Here is a 26,297-nt window from a genome sequence, read left to right as displayed (position 1 = left end):
AGCTTCTGCAATGGAGATGACTTGGCTCACTTTCAAGTCACCCTCGTTGATGTCATTCTTGTTAAGCTTTTATGGAAGGATTACTTACATGTTCAATGTCTAAAGAATCAAGACAGGGCTGTCTCTAAAGATGCACCCTTCAATAACAAGATGGCAGAGGAAATACCAAGTATAAAGTATCCGATGAGCTATTTACAAGATCTGAGAAAATGCATTGTTGAAATTCTATCCGGCATCCACTTAGTGAACCATGATCTACTTTCCGTCTTTGCTATGGAATTTCAAAAGAACTGTATTAGTATGTTCCAGTTGACAGAAAGTATAGGAGTAGCCTCGGAAACTGTAGAACAGATTATAGGATTTATATTAGAATTGGAGCAACTTTCTATGGACAAGGATGATACCTGGCCCTTGGTTCTCTTGGTAGGACCAACACTGGCAAATACTTTCCCCATCATTCGATCACTTGTAAGTTAAATACCTCATACTTTTTGGAGGTATTTTTCAAAGTATTTGTTCTTTGCACTCACACCTTTGTTATGTTTGGATGTGGTAGTTAAAATACTTCAGATTGCGAATGTTTTATACGTCTAGATAGTATAGTTACATTGGATCAAATTTTAGTCGAAACATTATTCTAAAGGAAAACCCTAGCATATGAATTTTTCATTCTAGTTTGCTGATTTGATTTTATCGAACTCTTGTTCCAGAATTCTTTAAGAAGTTTTATTTTGAACTTTTTTTTACCTAATTATCAGTTATCTTACTTATGCCTAGATGTAATGCGGATGGTGTGTACCTCACAGTTTCTGTGACTGCCTTTTTGGTCCCACATAAAATCACACTTGAAGCATAAAAGGCTTTAATATCGTATGCCTTTTTCCACAATTGAACTTTTAAGTATATATTACTCAAACTATATTATTCTTGTTTTGTTGACACCAGGACTCTTCAGATGGTGTGAGACTTCTATCTGCTGCGGTGTCTGTTTTTGGACCTCGCAAGGTTGTTCAAGAATTATTTATTCATAATCATGGAATGTCCTCTAGTCAGTTTTCTGGCGTTGAGGCCCAAGATGTGGAGGCAAGGCAATTCATGCAATTATTTAATGAAGTTTTCGTTCCTTGGTGTTTGCAAGGAAATAATAGCTCTGCTAGTGCTCGATTAGATCTCTTGCTTGCACTAATTGATGATGAACATTTCTCTGATCAATGGCATTCTGTGATCAGTTACTCGACTAATCTAGATCATACTGAAGTTGTGGTTGAGTCCATGAACTCCGAAAGTCTAGCTGTCTTGGCAAAGCTTTTAGACAGAGCAAGAGTAAAAATTACAAATAGTGATACAAGAAAGACCCGTACTTGGCAGAAGGCTAATCTTGGGGACTGGCATCATGAGCATTTGGAATCTGCCGCTGTTGCCATAGCTCAATCCCATGCTCCGTTCAGAAGCTCATTTACAGATTTTTTATGGTATGTAAACTACAGATCTCTTCTTATAATCGTTATACCTAAATATGTTTAAAAAACAAATACCTTTACAGATTCAGAAATGGCATGGTGCACATTTTGAACCATTTCATAGCTACTAGTTAACTTTGATTTAATCTTTTATCTCAGTTGGTTGGGCCCATGGAAAAAAGCATCTCCGTTTCACTTGTTTCTTAAAACTGGTTTTTATATATAAGAAACTGTACAGTTTACTCTCAGTTTTTTCTCGTCCCCCTTCTCTTATTAACTGCATAGTCGTACAACCATGGGCTAGAGTGCTGGATACATTACCTCCTTGAGTGGGAATTAAATCTCATGATTCAGATGATAATATTGGAGGTTTAATTTTCCATCTTCTCAGGATTGATAGGGCCATGTTTCTCGAAAAGGCTTTTCGTGTGTATTTATGTATGGAAATGTATGTATATTCGGGTGTGCACACACATGAAATGGCTAAACAATTTCCAACTTTCTTTTTTGCGTGCTTCTGAAGATCAATAGGAGGTTGCTTGTTTTTGGGAAATGAAATAACTCTTGCAAAATAAGTCTTATCCTTAGTAGAGTCCTCCACAATTATGATTATTATGTTTTAATCCTAACCGTCTCTCTTATGTGCAGTTCTGTTTTGGGTGGTTCTCTATGGAATGATTGCTCTTCTTTTGTGTCAAGAGATGCTTTGATTGCTATATTTGAGGCGGTATTTCAGAAGTTAGTTAGTTTCTTATTGCACTCTCCTTTAATTTGGGCAAGAAATTCTAGTTCTTTATTTATATCTAGGCCTGGAAACTCTTTCCCCAAGTCCACAAGTTCTTCAGAGGTTGTTGCGATGGCACATTTTGCTCTAGAAGTACTTGACCGCTGCATCTTTTGCTTATACAACCTAGGTGAAGAGAATTATCCACTTCCTAGTATTTTAGCTACTATATATGCTATTGACTGGAATTGTAGTATAGAAGGAAAACAGGATGATATGCTTGATGACAAATATAAGGAAGAAAGGAAAGCAAGGTTGCATTTTGGTGAATGTGTGCGTGCTCTACGCCAAAAGATAACAAAACAGTTTTGGAAGAGCTGTAGAGCACACGACAGAAAACAATATGGAAGTATCTTGATTCAGTTTATTCGGTCTGCCATCTTCAGTGAAGATAGTGAAGAAATTGTGTCTTTGTGCTGCCAGTGGATGCTTGAAATTCTGGATCAAATCTCTCAGGATCACTTAGAAGAACAATATATGTTAGATCAGCTTTTGATCAAGGATGATACGTGGCCTTTCTGGATTGCTCCCGACTTCATGGCTCCAAATGAATTGGCTGCTTCAAATATGAAAAACGTTGGCTTGGATATTCACGTGAGTGGACTTTGTTTATTTTATACCATTTCTTTCTTCATGACAATTGACAGTTAAAACTATTGTGGATATTGGATGTGAAGCTCATGGTCTGAAGCTTGGTAACAATCAAGGTTGATTAATTTTTTAGCATTTCATTTAAGTTTGACCATTTCTTTCTATATTTTTCTATAACAATTTAAATATATACCAGTTTTTAGATTTTATTATTTTTTTAAAAAAAAAAAAAAAAAAAAACGAAAGAAAAAAAACTATTTGCATGTATAACTGCGTGTATAGGTCCCCCTTGTGTGTTATTGGGCTGATTACCCGTATTAAACATAGGATATGTGATCATCCATTGTTTTCCTTCTATTTTGCTTGGTAGACGCACTATGTCAATAAAATAGCAATCACTTTTCACTTTCACCATTAGCTCGAATATGAAAGTGAAAGATGCACATTTTTTCATTTTATGATTTAGTGAGAAATTCAAACAAGGTATGGACACATCCCCTCTACTCAATCCTGGTCCTTCTAGGAGTACCAAGTCATACACTGCCTAGGCAACATCCTGTCAAGCATTTCTTCTTTAATGCATTTTCTTTCCCTCCATTTAAGTAATTAAGTGATTGATAATTGATTATCAAATCTCTGATCAAAACCGTATTTTCTGTTGTAAAAGCTGAAATGAGATGTTTAGCATTGAACGTTAAATATATCAATGTTTGATATGCAGAAATCTGGAAATCACAAGCTTGTTTCTTTAGTAAGCATGCTTATGTCAAAGATTGGACTTGAGAAACTTTTATCTGGTCAAGTTGAAAATTCTTCTTCTTGCCTTGGCAAGACGACAAAGAATGAGGTTACTTCTCGTGCTTGGCTGGTGGCTGAAATATTATGCACATGGAAGTGGCCAGGAGGTAATGCTAGAGGCTCTTTCCTTCCTTTATTTTGTGCTTATGTTAAAAGGAGCTGTTCACATGAAAGCTTGTTGGATTCCACCTTCAACATGTTATTGGATGGGGCTCTTCTCTACAGTAGCAGAGCTGCTCAAAGCATCGTCAATATTTGGCCTTATCCAGTTTCCTTGCTAGAAGATATTCAAGAACCATTCTTGAGAGCTCTTACATCTTTTCTTTTCAGTTTATTAAAAGAGAACATATGGGGGAAAGACAAAGCTAGTTCACTGTTTGAGTTGGCTGTTAGTAGACTTTTCATTGGTGAAGCAGTGAATATCGACTGTTTAAGGATTCTTCCACTGATTGTGAGTTATCTTGTCCACCCGATGTGTGAAACAAACTTTACATTTGATGATTCTGGTTCATGCCCTGGAGAGGGCTCTTTGAAGGAAAATATTATTCAAAATGCTGCCGAGGGTTGGCTCCAGAGAGTCCTTTTATTCCCATCATTGAATGAATGGCAGCTTGGACAAGGTATGTGTCGAAGTAATTGACATTAACTGATGGACCATGGACAGGAATGTTTTGATTACATTTAAATTTTACATGTGTTTCTTTTTGTTGAATTGTTTCTTTTTTCTTGTCTTGGGGATGGTTGTAGAAATCAGGCTTGCTGCAGTTGCAAGTATATTTCCTAAAAATCTAAAAAATGCTTTTTTCTGTTAACCACGTCATTGGGTAACAAGTAAAACATAGCACTTCATTTTTTCTCATCTCTCTTTTTACTTTGCATTTGAAGTAGCATCCAAAGTGGATGCCACGTCATCATCTTTTTGAAAGAGGTGCATCTGCGACCAACTAGAAAAATGTATTTTGTAAAGAGAGAGCATTGTGAAATTGTGAGAGCACTTGTTAGGGGTACATGGGTAAGATTGGTATGATATCAGTAAGGGCATAGTAGTAATTAGCTAGCCGTGCCTTGGTTATAAATAGAGGTTGTTGAGGACTTCACAAGGCTGTGAAGGATTTTAGGTAGTGTCTGATGCAGAATCTCATTAATCTTGGAATTTCTTGTATTTCTTGGTCTGTTTCTTGTATTTCTTAGGTTGTTTTTGTTTTAAACTAATAGCATTTTTACCCAATGTAAATACTCTTTTACTTAGTTTTATCAAACCCCATCCTTATTGGGCTTGAGGCCCACTTGAATTCCCTTCACTTAAACCCTCGGCCTATATATATGGCTTGAGCTTTGTTGTTAAACTCATTATTCAATATTCAATAAAAGAAGTTCTTGGAGATATCTTGATTTGCATCAAGTGGTATCAGAGCATTGATCCTAGCTGGAAGGGGAACATTGTTCACAGCTGGATTAAGTTCATCACATCATCATGGAAGGGGAAGCCTCCTCCCTCGGTCGTCGCTTGCAGTCGATTGAGGGTTTTGTCGCCCAACTGACCTTGCAAATGAATCAAGTGCTCCTCATTCATAATCAAAATCATCCAAGAGAAGCGGCAATCGTGTGTGAAGACCAAGCAAACAATCAAGAACGCCAAGAAGTTCAAAGAGTACGGCTGCCACACAACAATCTGTGACGAATTGAAGAAAACCAGAATTTGGGAAGACTTCCTGGCAACTTGAGACCAGGGTTTATGATGGAAGATTCGGAGTCATCTGATGAAGGCGATTTTGGTTACATTGGACAGCAAGCTCATGGACCAAGACAACCAAGAAGAATGGAGTTTGAAAGAAATGTCCAAGAAAGTCAAGACTACAAAATGAAAATTGATTTACCAACCTTTGGAGGAAGGATGGACATTGAACAATTTTTGGAATGGGCCAAGAATGTTGAAATTTTTTTTTATTTTGCTAACGCCCCAGGAGACAAAAAGGTAAAATTAGTGGCCTTCAAAACTAACTCGAGGTGCATCAGCTTGGTGGGAGCAATTACAAAACAACCGACACTATTATGGCAAACCGCCTATCAAAAGTTGGCCGAAAATGTTAAGGCTAATGAAGAAAAGGTTTCTTCCTTTAAACTACTAACAAATCTCGTATAATCAGTACCAACATTGCAAGCAAGGCACTCATTTGGTTCTTGATTACACGGAAGAATTTCATTGATTAGGAGCCTGAAATAATCTCCTTGAGATCGACCAACAACAGATCTCTCAGTTTGTAAATGGACTTCGTGATGATATAAAGGAAGTGGTTAATCTTCACCCTTAGCTTATCTTGCAGATGCGGTTACTTTAGCTACTGGGGTGGAAGAAAATGAGGAAAATAAACCAGCAAGAACATTTCAAAGAAAAGGCAGTTGGGACAGACAGCAACAAACAAGGAAGAATTCTTATGACCAAAGTAAAGTCGTTCATCTACTTCAAACCAGTAAACCAAGAAAGATGAAAATGCCATCAAGAATCCTACCAGCAAGAACCAAGAAGGTAGGTAATTCTTTTAAGAAAAAGTTCAATCCTTATAATCGTCCTTCCTTGGGAAAATGTTTCAGGTGTGAACAAAATGGTCATCTTTTGATGAATGTCCACAAAGACGTACGTTAACGACTCAAGATGAAGATAACTTAGAGGAATGCACTCAATCGGATGATGATCTTGCATACACGGCTGCAGATTCAGATGGTGATCACCTCTCTTGTATTCTCCAAAGGATACTCCTCACTCCAAAGTCGGACTCCAATCCTCAATGGCACAAATTATTCCGTACAAGGTGTACAGTTCACTATAAAATCTGTCAAGTTATTATTGATAGTGGTATCTCTGAAAATATTTTCTCCAAAAAACTGGTACAATCTTTGAATCTCAAACCTGAGCCTCACCCTTATAGAGTTAGTTGGATTAAAAAAGGAGGTGAAACCCAAGTTAATGAAATTTGCACCATACCTCTTTCAATAGGACAACATTATAAGGACCAACTAGTGTGTGATATTTTAGATATGGATGCTTGTCATATACTCCTAGGCCACCCTTGGCAGTTTGATAACAAACAATTCATAGAGGAAGAGACAATACTTACTCCTTCACATGGATGGGCAAAACAGTGGTTCTTTTACCTTTAGATAAAACGGAGGATAAGAAAAAAGAAACCACAAAATCATCCAAAAAAGAAAGCTCTAGTCATCAATTATTTACTATCACACACGGCCTTGATATGTTCACTGCCAACAAAGATGACATAGTAGCCTTCATTGTTAAAGGTGACACCATAGTTGAAAAATCAGAACCTTTTCCTCCACCCATAGTTCAACTCTTAAATGAATTTCCCAGCATCACTGTTAGTCCAGACTCTCTACCACCTTTAAGAAACATACAACATCATATTGACTTGGTCCCCGGTCATACCCTCCCGAACTTACCACATTATAGAACGAGTCCTAAGGAATACCAAATTTGGCACAAAAAAATTACTGAATTATTTAATAAAGGTCACATTCAACCTTGTTTAAGTCCATATGCGGTTCCCGCCTTTTTAGCCCCTAAAAAAGATGGTTCTTGGCGCCTTTGTGTGGATTGTAGGGCCATTAATAAAATAACTATCAAATATAGGTTCCCAATACCTAGATTACCCGACCTTTTAGACCAACTTAGTGGAGCAACAATATTTTCTAAGGTTGACCTTAAGAGTGTTTACCATCAAATTAGGATAAACCCTAAGGATGAATGGAAAACAGCTTTTAAAACAAATGGGGGACTATTTGAATAGTTTGTAATGCCCTTTGGCTTGTCCTCCTAGTACCTTTGTGCATCTTATGAACTAAGTTTTAAGCCCATTTTTAAATAAAGCAAATGGAAAGTGGTCAGAGGTAGTTTGATCCAGATGTTTGAGTGTAACAGTCCTAAATCTATGAAGACAGTTCTCTGTGAGAAAGAATCGATCAAGAAGAGAGATATTGAGTGGGACCAGAACTAGACCATGTAAAGCAACCATTCATCAAAAGAATATCTCGCAATTGGTAATTAGAAATCCATTAGTTAAATGCACGCATATTGGAGGAGATTGTGTTATCGTGAGATTTTTCCAATGACCCCCTTGTGAGATTGAAATTATCACCAATAACCCAATTTGCACCTCCCAAGCCAGCCAGATCATCAAGTTCTTGCCAAAAATCAGCTCGATAAACTTTATCAGATGGGCTATAAACCGTTGTAAGCCAAAAGCAATAACCATCTACCAAAGAAACATGAACAGAGACAGTGAAATGGCCTTGGATGACCTCAAGGACAAAAGAGTTAGGTTCACTCCAAAAAATAAGAATACCCCCTGATGTATCAGTGGCGTCTGAAGCAGTCCGACAAATGTATGAGGTGCTCCATATAGATTTAATAAAAAAAGGAATCAACTGATGGTAGTTTTGTTTCTTGGAGGAGAACAATACTAGGATTATGCTGTTTTATAAGCTTTATAACCAAGGTTCTCTTCCTCCAAGAATTTAGACCAAGATAGGAATTTCATTGATGGTCCAAAGTACCCTCCCTAATGGCCAAGGTTGTTGATTTGTCTTAGTGGATTGATGAATAGAGGCCAAGTAATTTTCTCTAAAGTTTGGGTTTTTTGCTAATAGTGGCAGATGGCTTCTTGGTTTTATTAGGAGTGGTTGGGATTGCCATAACACATAGGCCATGTTTTGACAACAGTGGAGGGGAGATGAGGCTTGAGATTGTTGTTGGAGAAATGGAGGAGAGATAGGAGAAGGTGGACCAATAGTCGGGGTGGAAGAGTTCAATATTACATCATTTGGAGATGAGGATTCATGGGCAGGGCTAAGGTCAGAGGTGGGGTAGGGAGTATAGTTGTAGTTGGTTTGATTCATCCGGATGGTCTCCAAAGACGGTCACTTCGAAGGGCAGTTTGGTAAAATCTGTTTCATTGGCAAGGCTGGAGAGGTATCCTTCTGTATCAGATCCAGCAAAAGGGAGATTGGAATTATTGGCTGAGGTGGAAAAAGTAGTGCCAGCATGTAGGGAGGTGGGCCCTCATGGAAATTACTGTGGAGAGAGAGATTGTGAGAAGGATGGAGAGGTGGAATTGGTAGGGCTAGGATTTTGGGGTTGGAAGCTGAAAGAGGACGATGAGTTGGTTGGGTTGGTAGAATTAAGGCGTGTTGTTGGATCGGATAATAATGAAGAGTTGGATGGCTCAGATGGAGGGGGAGATTTGTTGGCTTGGTTAATTTATGATGGTTTAAAGATTCAGATGGATTAGGGTAGGAAGGGGCTCAACTATTTTAGGAAAAAATGGTGGGGTCACTGGTTGGTTGTCCAAGAGAGAGAGGAGAGGTTGTTAGTTTGGCATCTCCTTAAAATTAGGAGATTTGGTGTGCTCCAAATATGGGGAGAGAGAAGGAGAATCCGATTGCAAGGATTTAATAGCATGAGATTTACCTTTTTCAACAACCCTGGAATCAAGTAGATTCCCAAGCACATCATCTTCATCAATGCAATTCCGTTGACGGTTGCTGACCCCTCCAGCGGCTCCTTGATCCAACATCCATGGCCTAAATTCTGACCATAAGGTCACTGCCAACCAACTCTTTTGGAAGATGCACCTCGCATGGTATGAAGCCCCTATTGTTTCTTTGATATTCAAGTGTGCAAAAGAGAGATTAAGGCCTCTCTCGACTTGAATGGATGGATGGAGATAACCACCACATAAATCACCTATGCACTTGAAGATATCTTCTAACCACAATGTTGGAGGAATGTCGTAGATATCAATCCATTCTCCATGTGAGGCAACCATAAGCTGCTTGAATGATATAGAAGGAAGTGAGAGAAACTTAAGTTAAAGTCTCCTTGGTGGCCATTGTTACCTAGTCAGTATTTTTGCAAAGACTTTTGGAGGTTTTCTTATAAACTAGCAGCAGTGTTTTGTCATCAGAAATTGGGTTAATGGTGCAGCGAATCAAGAGGGATGATTGAATTGAATCACAAATAGACGGCCATGAGTCACCAAGTTTATATCGTTGAACAATCACCATTGCATCCCAATCAAATTGCGGATAAATCAGGGCTGGAATTGTGGAGGTGCTGGCTCGTATTAGAGGTGTTGTGGCCTGTTTGAGTAGCATTGGTTGGATGGAGGTTGTTTGAATAGCAGCTTTGTATGTGGTTTGGAGGTTACTGCTGAAATGTTGTTTTGGCAGGGCTTCCTAGGGTATTTCAAGACCAGTGTGAAAAAGGACAGCCATCCCAATTTATTTTCCATAGACGGAATAAGGATGTTGGTGCAATGGCCAGAGTATTCCAAGAGAGTGAGCTCAAAGTATCCATTCTTATTGCTGTGTTTTTCAAGCCAAAGGGTGTCGCCTTCATCATTCAATTTTCTAAAAAAACTTATGGTTACATGGTTCGTAGAAGAAAGATGAGGGGCAAGTCATTCAAGAGTTCTTCCATGAAACAAAGATGGAATGGGTGTTTGATCGGCTTTCCTCAGTTAATTTGAAATGCTTCCCATTGATCGGCACAATTGGGGAGAGAGAGAATTTTTCCATATGACTGGGTGATGGCAGAGGACGTAGTGGGCGACAGACGAGACATGGTGGCCTGAGTTAATTAAGGAAAGATAGGGGTGTAGAGGAGAGAGGAAAGAACATTTTTCTATCTGAATTTTCCTAGTTCTTGTAGAGAGATGTAATCCCCCTTGGCTTTATTAAAAGCAAGGACCACAACAGGAGGTCAAACCAAGGACCTATGCAAGTTGGGGCTTGTCCGCGATTTGAAAAGCTATTGATATTATAATTTCTGCATTAATAATTTGATGTTGCATGTTAAATCACAGATATTTCAGTCAATGTAAGATGTATCATGATACATAAGAAATAAGAAATATGCTGAAAATAATACTCTCTCATATTTTCCGAGAGAGAGTTTCTTGAATAAAAGAAATATCCATTACAAATAAGGAAAATACAGAAACAACAAATATAATATAATAAATGCAAAGAAAATATTTAAAACAAAAGGAAACAATCAACACTCCCCCTTAAGTTAGTGTGAAGATATCATTCATTGCCAACTTGTCAATTAACTTGTTGAATTGTCACTTTGGGGATCTTTAGCTGGGGATCTTTAGCTAACACATCAACAATTTGTTCTATCGTAGGAAAGTAGGGAATGCATATTACTCTAGCATCAATCTTCTCTTTTATGAAGTGTTTGTCAACTTTAATATGTTTTGTCCTATCATGAAAGACTGGATTATGAGCAATGGAGATTGCCTTGTTGTCACAATAAGTGCGCATAGCCATCATTTGAGAGAATTTCAATTCCTCCAATAGTCTTCTTATCCATATGCCCTAAAAAATACCATGGGCTAACACCCTAAATTCTTCTTCAGTACTACTCGTGGTCATTGCACTTTGTTTTTTTACTTTGCCAAGTAACGCATTCTCCTCCAACAAAGGAGCAGTTAGCAGAAGTAGATCTTCTATTGTGGTGCTACCTGCCCAATCAGCATCGGTGTAAACTTCGACATGTAAGTGGCCATGCTTTTTAAACAATGTGTCCTTTCTCGAAGTACCTTTCAAATAGCTCAGGATCCTATAAAAAGTTTCAAAATGAGCTGACTCAAGAGCATGCATGAATTGACTTACCACACTAACAGCGAAGCAGTGTTTGGGCCTGTGTGAGAGAGGTATATAGGTATCCCCGTAAGTCTTTGGTACTTTTCCTTGTTTTTTTACCTCTTTCTTTGTTGCAACTTGCAATTTTAAGTTCTGCTCAATAGGGATTTCTGCTGCCATACATCAAGTAATCATGTCTCTTCAAGTAGATCCCAAATATAATTCCTTTGATTGATAAGGATGCCACTTTTGGACCTAGCAAATTTTATCCTTGGGAAATACTATCCCAAATACTAATTCCTTTGTTTGACAAGGATGCCACTTTTGGACCTAGCAAATTCCATCTTTGGGAAATACTATCCCAAATATAATTCCTTTGGTTGACAAGAATGCCATTTTTGGACCTAGCAAATTCCATCCCTAGGAAATACTTCAAAGTTCCCAAGTCCTTTATTTGGAAATCATTAGCTAGGTTTGTCTTTAAAATAATCAGCCCTGTTTCATCATTTTCTGTAAGAATAATATCATCATCATACACTATCACAACAAAATCTTAAGCGAATGGGTGGAGACGAACCTAATATTATATCATCTAACATTGCAATATCTTTAGTGTTTTGATATATTTTCTGTGTTTGGTATGTTATATGAATAATTTAACCAAAAATATGAGAAAGTATATAACCTTGTAAACACAGAGAATTTAAGCCCAACGACTTCACGTTGTCTCCTTAAGACAATTGTACTCACTCTAGTGCCTGAGTTTCTTGAGTAATTGTCTCTCATGGTAGAACAGATTAACTTTTTTATGGAAGCAGCACCTCATCTACAAGATCCAACGAACTATGCTTTGTGGAAATAAACCGAACTTAAAAAACTTGATAAAACGGCAGAAAGTTTCATGGGAGAAAAGTGATTATAAAATAGTTTTTTTTAATGCAATTTGGAGGTATATTTGTAGACTATTCGTGGCCATTCGAATTGTCATGTTGTTTCTTAAAGTTAGTTATTTTTTAAAGAACATATTCGTTCATGAAACAATGCAACTCTACACAAATGGTCACATACCATTTATTCCAACATGGTATCCTAATAGAAATCTATACAATATTTGATGACCTGTGAATAAATGGAAAAATGAAAAGAGGGAGCATCCTTTTTCTACTAAATGAATATTCTAATTTATCTTGATGACTTTCATTTTTTTCATCAAATATATAAGGCTCAAGTGCAGCAGTTTTCTTTATACGTGTGTATGTGTATGAAACCAATAATTTCTTTAATGACATGAAATTGCAAAAGTCGGCAGTTTGATATGTCGGTGCTGATTGTACTCTTCTTTTAGTCCTTGCTCTTTATCTGGAGTGATGGGTGCAATGTTTGCTATGAATGCTTATTGATAATTACAGCTTTCATTTTATATTTATGGAATATGGATATTTCTTTTAATAATTTATGGATGAATATGTGTGTTGGTCCCTAATATTTGTGTAGTTTTGCAATCTAGTCTCTATTGTTTAAAAAGTTTCCATTTAGTCCTTCATGTATTAATATTTTCAAATTTAGTCCATCGTTGGTAAATGTTAAAATTGATTGATGATAAACTTTCTTTGACTTAAATGTTTAATGATTTCACAAAATTCTCAACGAGGAAAAAGCTCATCTAAGATGAGAGAACCTGAAACTTCTTTTAAAATTTGGGGAAATTGGAACTTATCTTCCTTCTATTGGGCATCTTTTTTTATTTAAAATTTTCATAAATTCACTATATATTATGTCACATAAGTTTATTATCAATCCATTTTAAGATTCGCCAATAGTGAGAAACTAATTGAAAAATATTAAAACTAAAGAACCATATTGAAAACTTTTAAACAATTGGAACTAAATTGAAAAAAAAGGCCAAAAATCTTCGGGTCTATATATAATATACATTTAACCTGCTTTATCATTTTTGTGATTTGTGGTCTATTTATTGTTGCGTGGACATTATTTGTTATCCGTAATGGATTTCGATCTCTTCTGGCAGATATGGAAGATTGGCTTTTGTTGGTGATATCTTGCTATCCCTTCAGTAGTTCCATGGGAGGTTTACAAACGTTGAAGCTGGACAGAAACATAAGCACTGAGGAAGGCAGCCTCTTATTGGAATTATTTCGGAAACAGAGGAAAACATCAGGTAGATCACCTGCAGTTAATCATGCGCCATGGGTACAAATGTTATTGTCAGAGCTTATGGTTGTTTCTGTCGGTTACTGCTGGAAGCTATTCAATGATGAAGATTGGGAGTTTCTGTTGGTCCAGTTAATGAGTTGGATCCAATCAGCCGTTGTAATAATGGAGGAAATTGCTGAAAGCGTGAATGATATTATTGTCAAAAGCTCTACTGCTATGAATTTAAATGAAATTTTAGAAAAGCTTGAGCGAAGTGTTCAGATTTCGGACCCAATCCCTTTTTGCGTTTCAAGAAATGCCCTTTTATCATTTTCTTTGTTTAATGGTTCCCTTGGGCTACAAGGCCTGAAAGATGTGGAAAGTTCAAGCCCCCAGAGATTAGATAAATTGAACCATGTCAATGATCGCATTGTTGAAGGTATTCTTCGCATGTTCTTTTGCACTGGAATTTCTGAGGCCATTGCATGCTCCTGCAGTGATAAGGCTGCATCCATTATATCATCCTCAAGACTTGAACTTCCTTATTTCTGGGACTTGATAGCTTCAAGTGTTACTAAATCCTCAAAAGATGCTAGAGAGAGAGCCGTGAAATCAATTGAATTTTGGGGACTCTGTAAAGGGGCTGTTAGTTCTTTATATGGCATCCTTTTTTCCCTTAAACCGCTTCCTTCATTACAATATGCTGCCTATGTTATGCTCTCAACTGAACCAATTTCTTACTCCGCAATTATTCATGAAAATACTTCTTGCTACCTGGATTATGATATCACAACCGAACAGGGGTCAACTCAAGTTGATTTTTCATCAGAATATAATGTGCTCTTGAAGGAGGAAATATTATTATTGATCGAGAAACTCCCTGATGATGTTTTTGACATGGAGTTGATTGCCCAAGAAAGGGTGAGCACATTGTCTCCAATATTTACTTGCCATTGAAATGCCAAAAGCTGTAGCACAATCTAATTTCTGTTGATAGTTGTTTCTTTAATAGGAACTTCTGATACAAACGATTTAATCTTCATAGGTGAATATATATCTTGCTTGGTCTTTGTTGCTGTCACACTTATGGTCATTGCCCCCATCCTCATCTGCAAGGGAAAGATTAGTCCAATACATTCAGAACTCTGCTAGTTCAAGGATATTAGACTGCCTTTTCCAGCATATACCTGTCGAAGGCATGGCTCTTCAGAAGAAGAAAGATACAGAACTTCCAGCAGGGCTATCAGAAGCCGCAACTGCAGCAAACCAAGCCATTACCACAGGTTCATTATTGTTTTCTGTGGAATTTCTTTGGCCCATTGAACCAGTGAAACTGTCATTGTTTGCTGGAGCAATATTTGGCTTGATGCTCCGTGTTCTTCCTGCTTATGTTCGAGGGTGGTTTAGTGATTTGCGTGACCGTTCAAAGTCTACTGCAATTGAATCCTTTACAAAAGCATGGTGCAGTCCTTCTCTTATTGCAAATGAATTGTCCCAGGTATGTGCTCTCTTCACTCTCTTTTGCGTGACCAAGGCAGGTTATTTTCTGTTTCTGGAAGTCTTGTGGTGAAGCTAATTTTTTTGACAGTATAAATATTTTTACTTTTTAAACTTATCTAAGATAGGTGAAATTAAGCTCCTTGAATTTAGTCGCTCAATTAGAAGGCTTCATTTGAGTGGTGCTCAGAATTATTTTGCAAAAGTATGACTAGAGATGGGGGTGGGCCCGGTGGATAATCCAAAACACATCATAAAAGTCTTTAGATACTTGTTCTAAGTCTGCACCGTTGCCTCCTTTATCAATGTCAGTAGCACATGCAAGACATGCCAATACCCTTTACCGACTAATTACTTAAATCCCATTTGGTAGCCATTTTATTTTTTAAAATCAAGTCTATGGATACTACTTCCACCTCCAAATTTCTTCCTTTGTTATCTACTTTTCACTAATGGTTTAAAAAATCAAGCTAAATTTTGAGAACTAACAAAAGTAGCTTCCAAAAAGTTGTTTTTGTTTTTAGAATTTGGCTAAGAATTCAACTATTATACTTAAGAAAAATGTAAATTATGGTAAGATATGTGGATGAAATAGGCTTAATTTTCAAAAACAAAAACTAAAAATCAAATGGTTACCAAACGGGGCCTTAGCTTGTGGGTTTTTTTTTTTTTGGGGGGTACTGATGACCCTTTGTACTTGTACACGGTCCAAATAAAATTCGTCTCATTTTCTAAAAACATAAGTTTTATAACATTTTATTTATGTCATCATGAAGTGCAATTAAGGAATTGTCTTATTATGTATGTATGTTGGTACTTTGCTCTCGCTCTCGATTCTCGTTACTCACTCCTATTTTAAAAAATTCTATCCCCCCTTCGCGATTTATTAAGGTAATTATCGTTTCTCTTTTTTTATTATTATATATTTCTTTTTCTTTTTTTTGAATTCTCATTACTCGCTATCTACTCTCGCTATACCATACATTTGAAGGAAGGGGAACTCGAAAAAAAGTCAAAAAGAGTAAAATTCAATGAGTAACGAGAATGAGTAACACGAGCATCGAGTATCAACACGCATACATAAGTTAATTCTGTAATTTAACTTCTGATGACACAAACAACAAGTTATGGAACTTAAGTTTTAGGAGGGTCAAATTTTATTTTAGGCCTTGTCAAATGGGCCATTGGTGCAATTTTTTCTTAGCTTGTAATGTAAAATGTAAAGGCTCAACATATGCTTATACCCTTGCATGAAATTGGTCAATCAACCAAAGCACCGTGCTTAAATGCTAACGCAGAGTCGCATAAAGGGATAAAACTATAACCTTCATGTGGATATTATTTTGTAGGATTAAAGTTCAATGCTATCATTCTTTTACAATAATATTTTCTTTGGCAGATAAAAAAAGCAGAATTTGCTGATGAAAATTTCTCAGTTGTTGTAAGTAAATCAGCCAATGAGGTAATTGCTACATATACCAAAGATGAGACGGGGATGGACCTAGTAATTCGCCTTCCTTCATCATATCCACTAAGGCATGTTGATGTTGATTGTATGAGGAGCTTGGGAATCAGTGAAGTTAAGCAGCGGAAGTGGTTATTATCCATGATGTCATTTGTCCGTAATCAGGTATTTGTATTTGTATCTGTATTTTCTTTTCTTTTCTTTTCTTTTCTTTTTGGTTTGCTGAAAGGATTCAAAATCTTAGCTCTGTCATCTTAAATCTTAAAACAAAAAAAGGTAAGTAATTATATATAGATAGACAGACTGATAGATCTATACTAAAATATGAAGCTCCAGATCAGATATTTCATTTATTAGGTTAGGTGTGAAAGATGTGAATGATGAATTGCTAAGGACTCTTTGATTTGTTGTATCTTTACTCTTATGCTTCATGTACTTTGAGCATTAGTCTCTTTTCATTTCATCAATGAAAAGTTTTGTTTCTGTTTCACAAAATTTGCTAGGCGAAGGCAATGCTGTGTGGAGAGACCAATAGATGGTCAGAGGTAGATAGCTCTGACAAGTGGCAACAGAATAATAAGATTGCTTGTTAAGGCAAATGAGTGAACCTGCATGATTAGGGTTATGTATATAGGGGCATTTGGGGCAATAGTGGATGATATAGGTTTCTCTCGTGTTATGCAGAATGGTGCTTTAGCTGAAGCAATAAGGATATGGAAGCGTAATTTTGACAAGGAGTTTGAAGGAGTTGAAGAGTGTCCCATTTGTTACAGTGTAATCCACACAGTCAACCACAGCATTCCCCGCTTGGCATGCAAGACCTGCAAGCACAAGTTCCATTCAGCCTGCCTTTATAAATGGTTTTCGACTTCACATAAATCCACCTGTCCTCTGTGCCAGTCTCCGTTCTAACCTGGATTCCTTCCAGCGGGACGACCAGTTTTGAGGATAATTCTTGCATCCGCGCTGAAATAATGGTGAAGCTGAGCTGAGAGGTACACACAATCAGAAACTCGAAGCGTTAATTCTTGTATTCTCTTGCAAAGAGGCCTCTGTCCCCATCCTAGAAAGAAGGAAATAAGAAATGAATGTGGGGAAGAACAGAACTACCAACTCTCTCCAGTTTTGGACAATATAGACATAGGGGATCAAGACAGACGATGATACTGTTCTTAACTTACTTTCTATTTGTATTTATTTTACCCAACCCAAGTGTAATATACAGGCTGGGTAAAGTTTGCTTTTGTAATTTACTGGATTTGTATATAAGTTATCATATAGGTTTTTGTTCGGACTTTTTCTCGAGCTAACCAACTCCATGGAAGTGCAAGAATTCAGAACTTTGAAGTCTGAATGCCAGAGTTTTATATGTTTTACCAATTCCAGTAGTTCATGTGATCCATTTTTACACTAAAATGATAATATCTGTAATTGTGTTTCATTGCTCTGATGGTGACGGCCGACGGGGAGCACCTGTCTCAAACGTTGGTCATGGATTAAAAGGATTTTTTCGGATCCAAATTTGGGAATTCAATATTGGCAATTTATTTGAGATAACTGTATTGTGTATTGACACCTTAAAATGCCGTTAGATATCTATATATATTTCTTCTCTTTTAGGTTTATGGTAGATGGCACATCGTGCAGTTGTGTTATGTTCATATTGACAGTCAGAAATTTTAAATAATTTTGCGATCGAATATTTAAAATTCATAGGGGTTACACCTCAAATTAGTGTATCCAACATGGCCGTGACCATAATATGGCAAATGTAGCCAAATTTAAAATAAATTTAATAACTATTTGATTTTTATTTTAATTTTTTGAAAATTATGCTTGTTTTTAATTGGTTTCTCATGGTTTTCATCTTTCTTGATTATTAGTCCAATTCTAAAAATGAAAACAAGTTTTTAAAACTATTTTTTTAGTTTTCAAATCTTAACTTGGTTTTTAAAACTAACTTTAAAGGGTAGATAACAAAATGAAGAAAATCATAGATGAAAATAGTGTTTAAAAACTTAATTTTTAAAAATTAAAGTTATCAAATGAGACTTTAATTGTCTCTCACTTAAACTTGTGGTCTACATCTATCGGTGATATGTTTTCATCACTAATAAACACTTCTATCATTAATAGAAGCCTATCAGTCTCGTGGGCATGTTGATAACATAATTGATAACATATCATCCTTTGTGCATCCATTGTATATGTAGTTGACTTGCCATGAAAATATTTCTTGTGAATATAGTTTATCACACAACATACTTTGTGCATATAGTTGACTTGTCATGAAAGTTTTTCATGTCCAATAATACTGGTGAGTTGTTATAGAATAGTGACAATTTATCAACAATAGCATATTTTATCATGGATAGACTACATGTGTTTTAATTGAAATCTATCAATAATGGCTCAATCATTTATAGAGTTCAATCAAAATGTATGTAGGGTTTGAAATCAAATGTCTGGGAATCAAATGTCTAAGGACTTATTTGAGGGGGTTATGAACTTTGGGAATCTCAAAGATCTGTGTTTGGAGTGCAAGGTTTGGAAGCCTATGTTTCTAAAGTGTGTGTTTAGTGCAGGAATGACAATGATTTGGTTATTTATATAATAAATTTAGTTTTTGGTAACAAAATAACATAACTTTGAAATTTAGTTATAACAAATTTAATTTTGCTTTAAACTCAATAGAAGGGAAGGAAGAAAGGGAAAAGGAGTTTGTTTTTGTTATTTTAATTTTGTTATAATGAAGAAATGTATAAGAATGAAAAATCCAAGAGAAGGGGAGGAAGAAAGGGAAAATGACGAAGGAGGTAAGAGGGAAAAAAAAGTCACCAACAAACCAACGATAACGGGTGGTTGGCTAATGACGGTTGTCAATGAACACAGGCGACCAAACGTCGGTCGTCAATGCTTACAACAATCAGTTCCTGACGATTACAAACATCCAACTGTCCATTGTTGACAGTCATGGTGGTTAGTAGCTGACGGTTATGAGTGGCGAGCAATCTGTCATTGACAATCATTTGACAACGATCACAAATGGTTAGTCATCAGCCATTGACGGTCATGGTGACCAGTAGTCAACTGTTACAGTACAATCACCATGATCGATCAGCGGTAGTTATGACGACTGGCCAACGGTCATGGTGGTCAGTGGCTAACAATCACAAGACGATTAAGGTTCTTGGTGGTTGGTCATCGACGGTCAGGAGAAGAAGGTTACTGATGATCAACAATCAATCTAGAGGTTACAAGCGATCGATCGACAGTTATTGCTAATAGTCATTAGCTAGCATTGATAAGAGGTAGGAAATGAAGGGAAATTTTTCTCAAACCTATTACATTCATTAAAAAAAATAATCTATTTTTGTTGGGGTTGATGCCCTAAAGTCTCGTGTCCTGTAGTTTGTAAACAATTTCTACAAATGCTTGTAATGTTTAATATATGATATTTACTTCACTTCTTGACTTTGCACATTTAAATGTTTTATTTACTTTAACACAAGCCAATAAACTAAAATCTCTGATTGTCTTTATGTAACTTAAGCATGTATGTGGTGATATAAAGTAGATCATGTCTTTAGTGATAACCAAAATGATCTATAGTATATGGATATAGGAGGGAAACTTTATCCTGGTAACGTTACTGATGCGGACCGCTTTGTGGAATAGTTATAAGTGTTGTGACTTGTCGTAGATGGTCTGATCCTAATCATTCGTGTTGGAGACATGCAAGCGGGGGCGTCCTATACAAAGAGTCTGTATAAGACCTGACCACGAAGTGCTAACGTCTCGTTATATAACACCATTCATGACAGAGACTTCACTTCACTAGGATGACCATAGGTAACATGACCTCAATCCTGAGTGAGTTAGGAACTCCTACCATTGAGGGCGGTCCTTTGATTTTCATGGGTGTGAGTGGCCAGGCCGCCAACTCAAACTTACCACTTTAGGGATTCGTCTGATTTGGGAGCTGGGAACTCAGCTATACACGATAGAATTCACTCCTTCCCTGAAGCAGGGGTAAATAGATAGATAGCTCCCTTAAGGGCTGATCCCAGGGCTTGAACGATGTGGTGCCACACACCTTCTCATGGCCCGAGAGGTGTTCACACATAGTTGGACTATTTGTATTGTTCATTAGAGGGATCAGTGGTACTTAAGAAGTGAGATGTAACTATAGAGGCAAAACGGTAAATTGGTCCTGTTGTACTTACGAGCATTTGTGAAGGGTTATCGTACTCATGATTGGTTATATCCGATGGACACAGAAATATATTTGTGGTAAGAAAAGTTTAGTTGTCAATCTTTAGTGGAATGTCTGGCGGTTAATGGATGGTAGATCTCGTGGCTAAAGAGTTTAGTCAGCTATTCATGTACCGTTGGAGCTTCGAGCCATAGGTCAATATAAGGTCCCCTTGGTAGTTTGGATACAAGTTGAGAATCAGTTTTTGGGTCAGTTTGAAATGTTCAAATTGACAAGAGGGAGTTTGATTATATATGATATAATTGAACTGGTTAATTATATATGATATGATTGACTAAATGTATGAGATTCATTATTTTGGAGGAAATTGGATATAAATATGATTTATATCAAGTAGAGGAGAAAACATTATAATTGATATATGATATCAAACTATAGGTGATGAATATAATATGATTATATATATTATTTTATTAATTGGACGGTTATAAGATAATTGACCGACTTTTTCTTTGAATTCGTGCGTTAATGGGAAGTTCAATTCAATTGTAGTAAATGAAGAATAAAATGAAAATGGTTTTCATTTTTATAAGATATACACATAATTGTTCACGGTGTGTTAAGCATTTGATCGCATAGTGTTTGAGAGCCTATATGATAGCCTACTGTTCACTAAACGATCACACACTCGCACCCGCACTTTCCTAAATGACCGCTTACCGTTCACTAAATGATCTCTTAGCGATTGAGCTACTTTAAATGGTCGTATAGACGATTGCCCAACTTTGACTACACGATCGTGTATCGCGCACTAAACGATCAAGCACTCGACTATACAATAATCTTTCCATTCTCCCACTTGCTTGATCTTAGTACACGATAGCCTTTCCTCACATCTACCAATTCCTTCAAAGTCCACCCTTTGGATTCTCACTCCGAGAATACTGAGGGCTCTGAGTGGTGGTGTCGTCCCCGTTTCCTTGTGTTCGTGCAAAGATGTTTGTATAGAAGACTGGGGTGTTGCTAGACGATTACTTGCTAGTTTAACATTCTAGCGAAAGAAGTTCGTTTGTGGAGAGAACGAGTTTTCAAGTGAAGAAAGTCTTCAACTGGTATGTTCTCTCGGTCTTTTGTTTATTTATCCTTTTAGCATGCCAGTAATTTAGTGTTATGAATGCATATCTATATGTTTGAATGTATATGTGAAAATTTTGTCACAATGAATTGGAAAGATCTGCTTTCGCTCGTAGGTACTCTTGTATAAGAGTTCCTTCAATTTTAACCCCCTACATTTGGTTTCTTAATCCTAAAAATTATGACTGTAGTCTAGCACTCATACACACAAAAAAGGGGGGAAGATTAACCATAATTTCAAATCACTACAAAAAAATGTTTGAAAGAAAAAAATCATTATGCAAGTTAATATCATAATTATTATGCAAGTTAATTATGACAAGGGAATATCATAATCATTATGCAAGTTAATTATGACAAGGGAACCAGTGATACATCTAAGGGTAAGTCAACTAGTAACATGATAAAAGTTTACGGATAGAATTTCTCATCCCCACGAATTTTTTCACGGGGAATGAGGCGGGGATTTTGCGGGGATCGCGCGTAGGGAAAATTTCTCCACCTTCATTTTTTTTCTAACAATTTTTTTTAATTAAATATATATTTTTAAAAATTCCTTAAACATATCCAATACAACTTTCATTTAAATAAAATATTATCAATTTTGGTAATAAAACTAATAATACACATTCAATTTAAAAAGATATAATTAAAATGTTAAATTCTCATAATTTTTATAAATTAAAATTCAATAATTAGAACATTCTATCTTAAATATTACAACATCTAAAGAATTAAAATAATAAAATCTTAAACTTAAATAATTAAAACCTCCATAATTATCTTAACAAAGTCTACAATATTAATATTAATATATATATATATATATTATAAATTTATAACATACATATAAAAGTCGGGGCGGGACAGGGATGGGGGCGGGGAATATATTCCCCATCCCGGTCTCAAACTACAAATGGGGAAAAAGAATTCCCCACTCCCTCCCCCATTCCCCTTGTATTCAGAGATTTTCCGTCCCGTTCGGGATGGGTCCCCGTGGGACCCCGACCCTATGGATTTTTTGGAAATTTCTACTAATATCACATGTTAATATTATTAATCCATCACTAATTAACTATATATGAGTTAAATTGGAATTGAGAAAATTTTAAATATAAAGGAAAACTAGTCTACCATGTTTGCAATATCCTTAGAATATTTATTGTAATTGTTGTTGTGAATTTAAGAAGCACAACGAGAAAAAGAATGTCAATAAAATATAATATTAAAATAAATAAATATATATAAATATATGGAATAAATAAATAATAAAATAAATTAAACATAATATATATAAATATATAAAATAAATAAATAACAAAAGCAAATAAAATAACAAATTATGGATTTCTCCACTTTTTCCAAACTTTTTGGAATTTGCCCCATGCATGTCTTTCAAAATCTACCAAATTTCACTATAGACAATTTGACAAATAGGAGGTGGATTACATGACCACTAAAAATGAGTATTTACAAGACACATAGATAACACTTTGGAAAATGGGGGACATGACATGTAATGCCCCGAGTTTTTCATAATTCAAATTCTATAATTTCGTAAAATTTGAGGACAATTTTGTTAATTTCGAAATTCGGTTTTGTTTAAAGGAAAGATTTGGATTTGTCACATTAATTTAACTTTAAGTTAATATCAAGAAATTATTTTAAATTGGAAAAAAAATGAGGGGTTTAGAAATATATGTTTATTTATATATATTTATATTTTGGAAGGAAAGAATGAAATAAGGATAAAATAAAATAAAATCGACCCGACCCGACCCGACTCCTAGGACTTAAGTTAGGTCGTTACTAAATACATGCATGCATGGAACTTAAAATGACACCCTTTTACGATGAAATAAATGCTAAGTAAATAAGGTAAGTTCAAAAGTCCTTCATTAAATTCAAATATTAAAACAAATAATAGGGTACCCATAAATCATAAATGATAATAATAAGTCTGAAAACAACTCTTAATAGTAAGTTTAAGTTTCAAACAGCAAAACTGAAAATTGAAAAAAACATGGAAAGAAATCTAAACATCATGAGCGGAAGCATAACACTGGTCCAGTGGCTGGATCATGAATTCCACTTGTCAATCGCTGGTGCATCTCTACCTTTACCTGAAACAACAACATGAGAAAATATGAGTATAAAATACTCAGTAAGTAACCCCACTACTGGGGCAGGCTAAGCATTTATGTCATCTAGATGCCTACCTCTGATGAAACATATAAACTGCTCTAGTCCTCCTAAGACACATACATACATGAAAAACTTATTTCTATCCTACTGTAGTTAAGTATGTCCACTACCTTTAGTAAGTCCCGTAGGACTCACAACCTCTGGTGAATCCCAAAGGAAACGCAATCTCTGATGAATCCCGAAGGAAACACAATCTCTTACGTACACATGGTTATGCATACACCTCTTTCATACACACATAACTCACTCAATGTGTACCTCTTTCGTACACATGGTTATGTATACACTTCTTTCGTATACACATAACCCACTGAATGTGTACCTCTTTCGTACATCTAGTTAAGTATACACCTCTTTCGTATACACATAACTCACTGAGTGTGTACCTCTTTCGTACATCTGGTTATGTATACACCTCTTTCGTATACACATAACCCACTAAGTATGTACCTCTTTCGTACACCTAGTTATGTATACACCTCTTTCGTATACACAACCCACTGAGTGTGTACCTCTTTCGTACATCTCAGATCTTCTCTATGAATGTAGGGATGCATACCTCTTTCGTACACTGAGCGTGCACCTCTTATGTACACCCCAGTACCCTCGAAGTATGTATCACTTTCATATACACCAACCCTAGTACATCTCTTTCATGTACTAGCGCCCTTGGACATGCATCACTTTCATGCAGTCACATAATCTGGAAAGGAAAAGAGATTGCATCTAACTTCATATTACATATAACATTCACATAATCTTGAGTCCACTAAAATCTCCTCATCAAGGTCATGTTAATTAACCTCAACGTACATGTTTTAATCTAGTTTTAATGGGTCAACTCTAGTACATCAGTTTCATGCACTAACTTATGTAAACAATCAAACATTTGAAATTTCATAATACATCATATAGCTTACACACTTTCATAATAAATCACATAAATATGTACATCAACAAATGCTCCAACTTTCACCTAGCTTTAAGACATTCCAGTAGTATTGCCTCTTAACTCATAATTTAAGGTCATGCTCAATCGTACTTTTAATATGTCTCATAAAATTCTAAATCATGCTCATACATTAAAACGCTTCAGACATATTATCACATGCTCATATATCTTTTCTAAGTAGTCCATTAAATCTCAAAATAGTCAAAATTATCCTTGTAATTAGTCTTAAAATCCTCAAAATAAATCATAAATTTAATTAATTCAAGCAAGCTTATCCCCTCCTTGTCAAGCAAAGCCTTGAAGCGACACCTATAATAAATCCAATATTTAAATTAATCCCTTAAGTCCTTTCCAATTAACCAATTTACTCAAGGTCTCCAATTTTATCTATAATGAAATTGTGGCTTGGTCCAAGGTTAATTTTCAAGTCTCACAAAGACTTACCAACCTTAACAAATTTTCCATCGAAATTGATCTTAAACTTCAAACTTGGTAGACCACCTCAAAATCCTCCCAAACCTTGATTCTAGAATCCCAACATTATGGGTTAATCAATCCATACTTAATCCTAGTTAACAATAAATCTTCCAAGTTCAAAAAAAACACTTACCCAACCAGTCTCAACACTCAAAAACCGACAAGATGGTGGCGAACGAAAGAGAGAGGTCAGGCACCGCGTGGTCTCCAGCGACAGTGCGACGAGCAGTGGCCAGAAGAAGCCTGCGTGGCTGGGCAGCTAGACGTCGAATCTAATGCTGCACCACAGATCTGACGGCTGGAAGACGATCGGCGGCTATGCGGACGGAGGAAAGGCGTGGATCCGGTCTTGATGACAGCGTTGCTCGACTGGGTTTGCTCGCGTGGGAAGACCGGCACGACCTCAATCAGAGGTGGAAGACGAGCAAGCAATGGCACCAGCTACAGGAATGAACGGACGGCGCAAGGCTCTGCTGCACGAATCGAACAGCTGACGCGAGTGGACGAACGACGGGTTGGCGGCGCGAAGAGGCGAACAACTGGCGCTGGGCTGCGCGTTCGCCCTCATATTTGAGCGGATCCAGACGGCGGCGATCAGGGGTGATTGGAGTCGACGAACGTGCAGGGCGAGCGGCGGCGAGGGTTCTTCTTCTTCTTCTTTTTATTTATTTTTTTTTGGTTGTGGTGCGCACGAGCTGAAGAAGAGGGGGAGATAAAATAATAATTAAATAAAAAAAAACTAAAAAGAATAAGAATAAAATAAAAAGAAGATTTTATTTTATTTTATCCTTATTTCATTCTTTCCTTCCCAAACATATATATAAATAAACATATATTTCTAAAACCCCTTTTCTTCAATTTAAAATAATTTCTCGATATTAACTTAAAGTTAAATTGATGTG

General features: G+C 36.3%; 1 protein-coding gene and 1 long non-coding RNA gene across 6 annotated transcripts in view; one reads left to right on the top strand and one right to left on the bottom strand.

Annotated features, from left to right (window-relative positions):
- LOC120083551 (HEAT/U-box domain-containing protein) overlaps positions 1-17,791 on the top strand; it is a 36,614-nt gene extending 18,823 nt beyond the window's left edge. For 3 of the 5 annotated variants that reach the window (XM_039039354.2, XM_039039351.2, XM_039039356.2), the window contains exons 9-17: positions 3-468; positions 946-1,472; positions 2,109-2,838; positions 3,557-4,253; positions 13,325-14,370; positions 14,495-14,947; positions 16,346-16,576; positions 16,915-16,956; positions 17,096-17,791. In XM_039039354.2, the coding sequence (XP_038895282.1) occupies positions 3-468; positions 946-1,472; positions 2,109-2,838; positions 3,557-4,253; positions 13,325-14,370; positions 14,495-14,947; positions 16,346-16,576; positions 16,915-16,956; positions 17,096-17,323 (4,420 nt within the window). In that variant the 3' untranslated portion in view covers positions 17,324-17,791. The remainder of the gene's footprint in view (positions 1-2; positions 469-945; positions 1,473-2,108; positions 2,839-3,556; positions 4,254-13,324; positions 14,371-14,494; positions 14,948-16,345; positions 16,577-16,914; positions 16,957-17,095) is intronic. The other 2 variants (XM_039039355.2, XM_039039352.2) reach the window with 1 other exon arrangement.
- A 5,844-nt stretch (positions 17,792-23,635) lies between these two features.
- Positions 23,636-26,221, bottom strand: LOC120083311 (uncharacterized). The gene is made up of 2 exons (XR_005483401.2): positions 25,529-26,221; positions 23,636-23,884 (listed from the first exon to the last, which is right to left on the bottom strand). It is a non-coding gene; the product is annotated as an uncharacterized LOC120083311 (long non-coding RNA).
- Between the last annotated feature and the right edge of the window lie 76 nt (positions 26,222-26,297).

This window comes from Benincasa hispida, chromosome 8 (assembly GCF_027475165.1).
Source record: "Benincasa hispida cultivar pf3 chromosome 8, pf3_genome.v1.1, whole genome shotgun sequence".
NCBI classification, from domain to species: Eukaryota; Viridiplantae; Streptophyta; class Magnoliopsida; order Cucurbitales; family Cucurbitaceae; genus Benincasa; species Benincasa hispida.
Note: the sequence above shows the minus strand (reverse complement) of the source record. Positions and strands in the feature narration are given on the sequence as shown.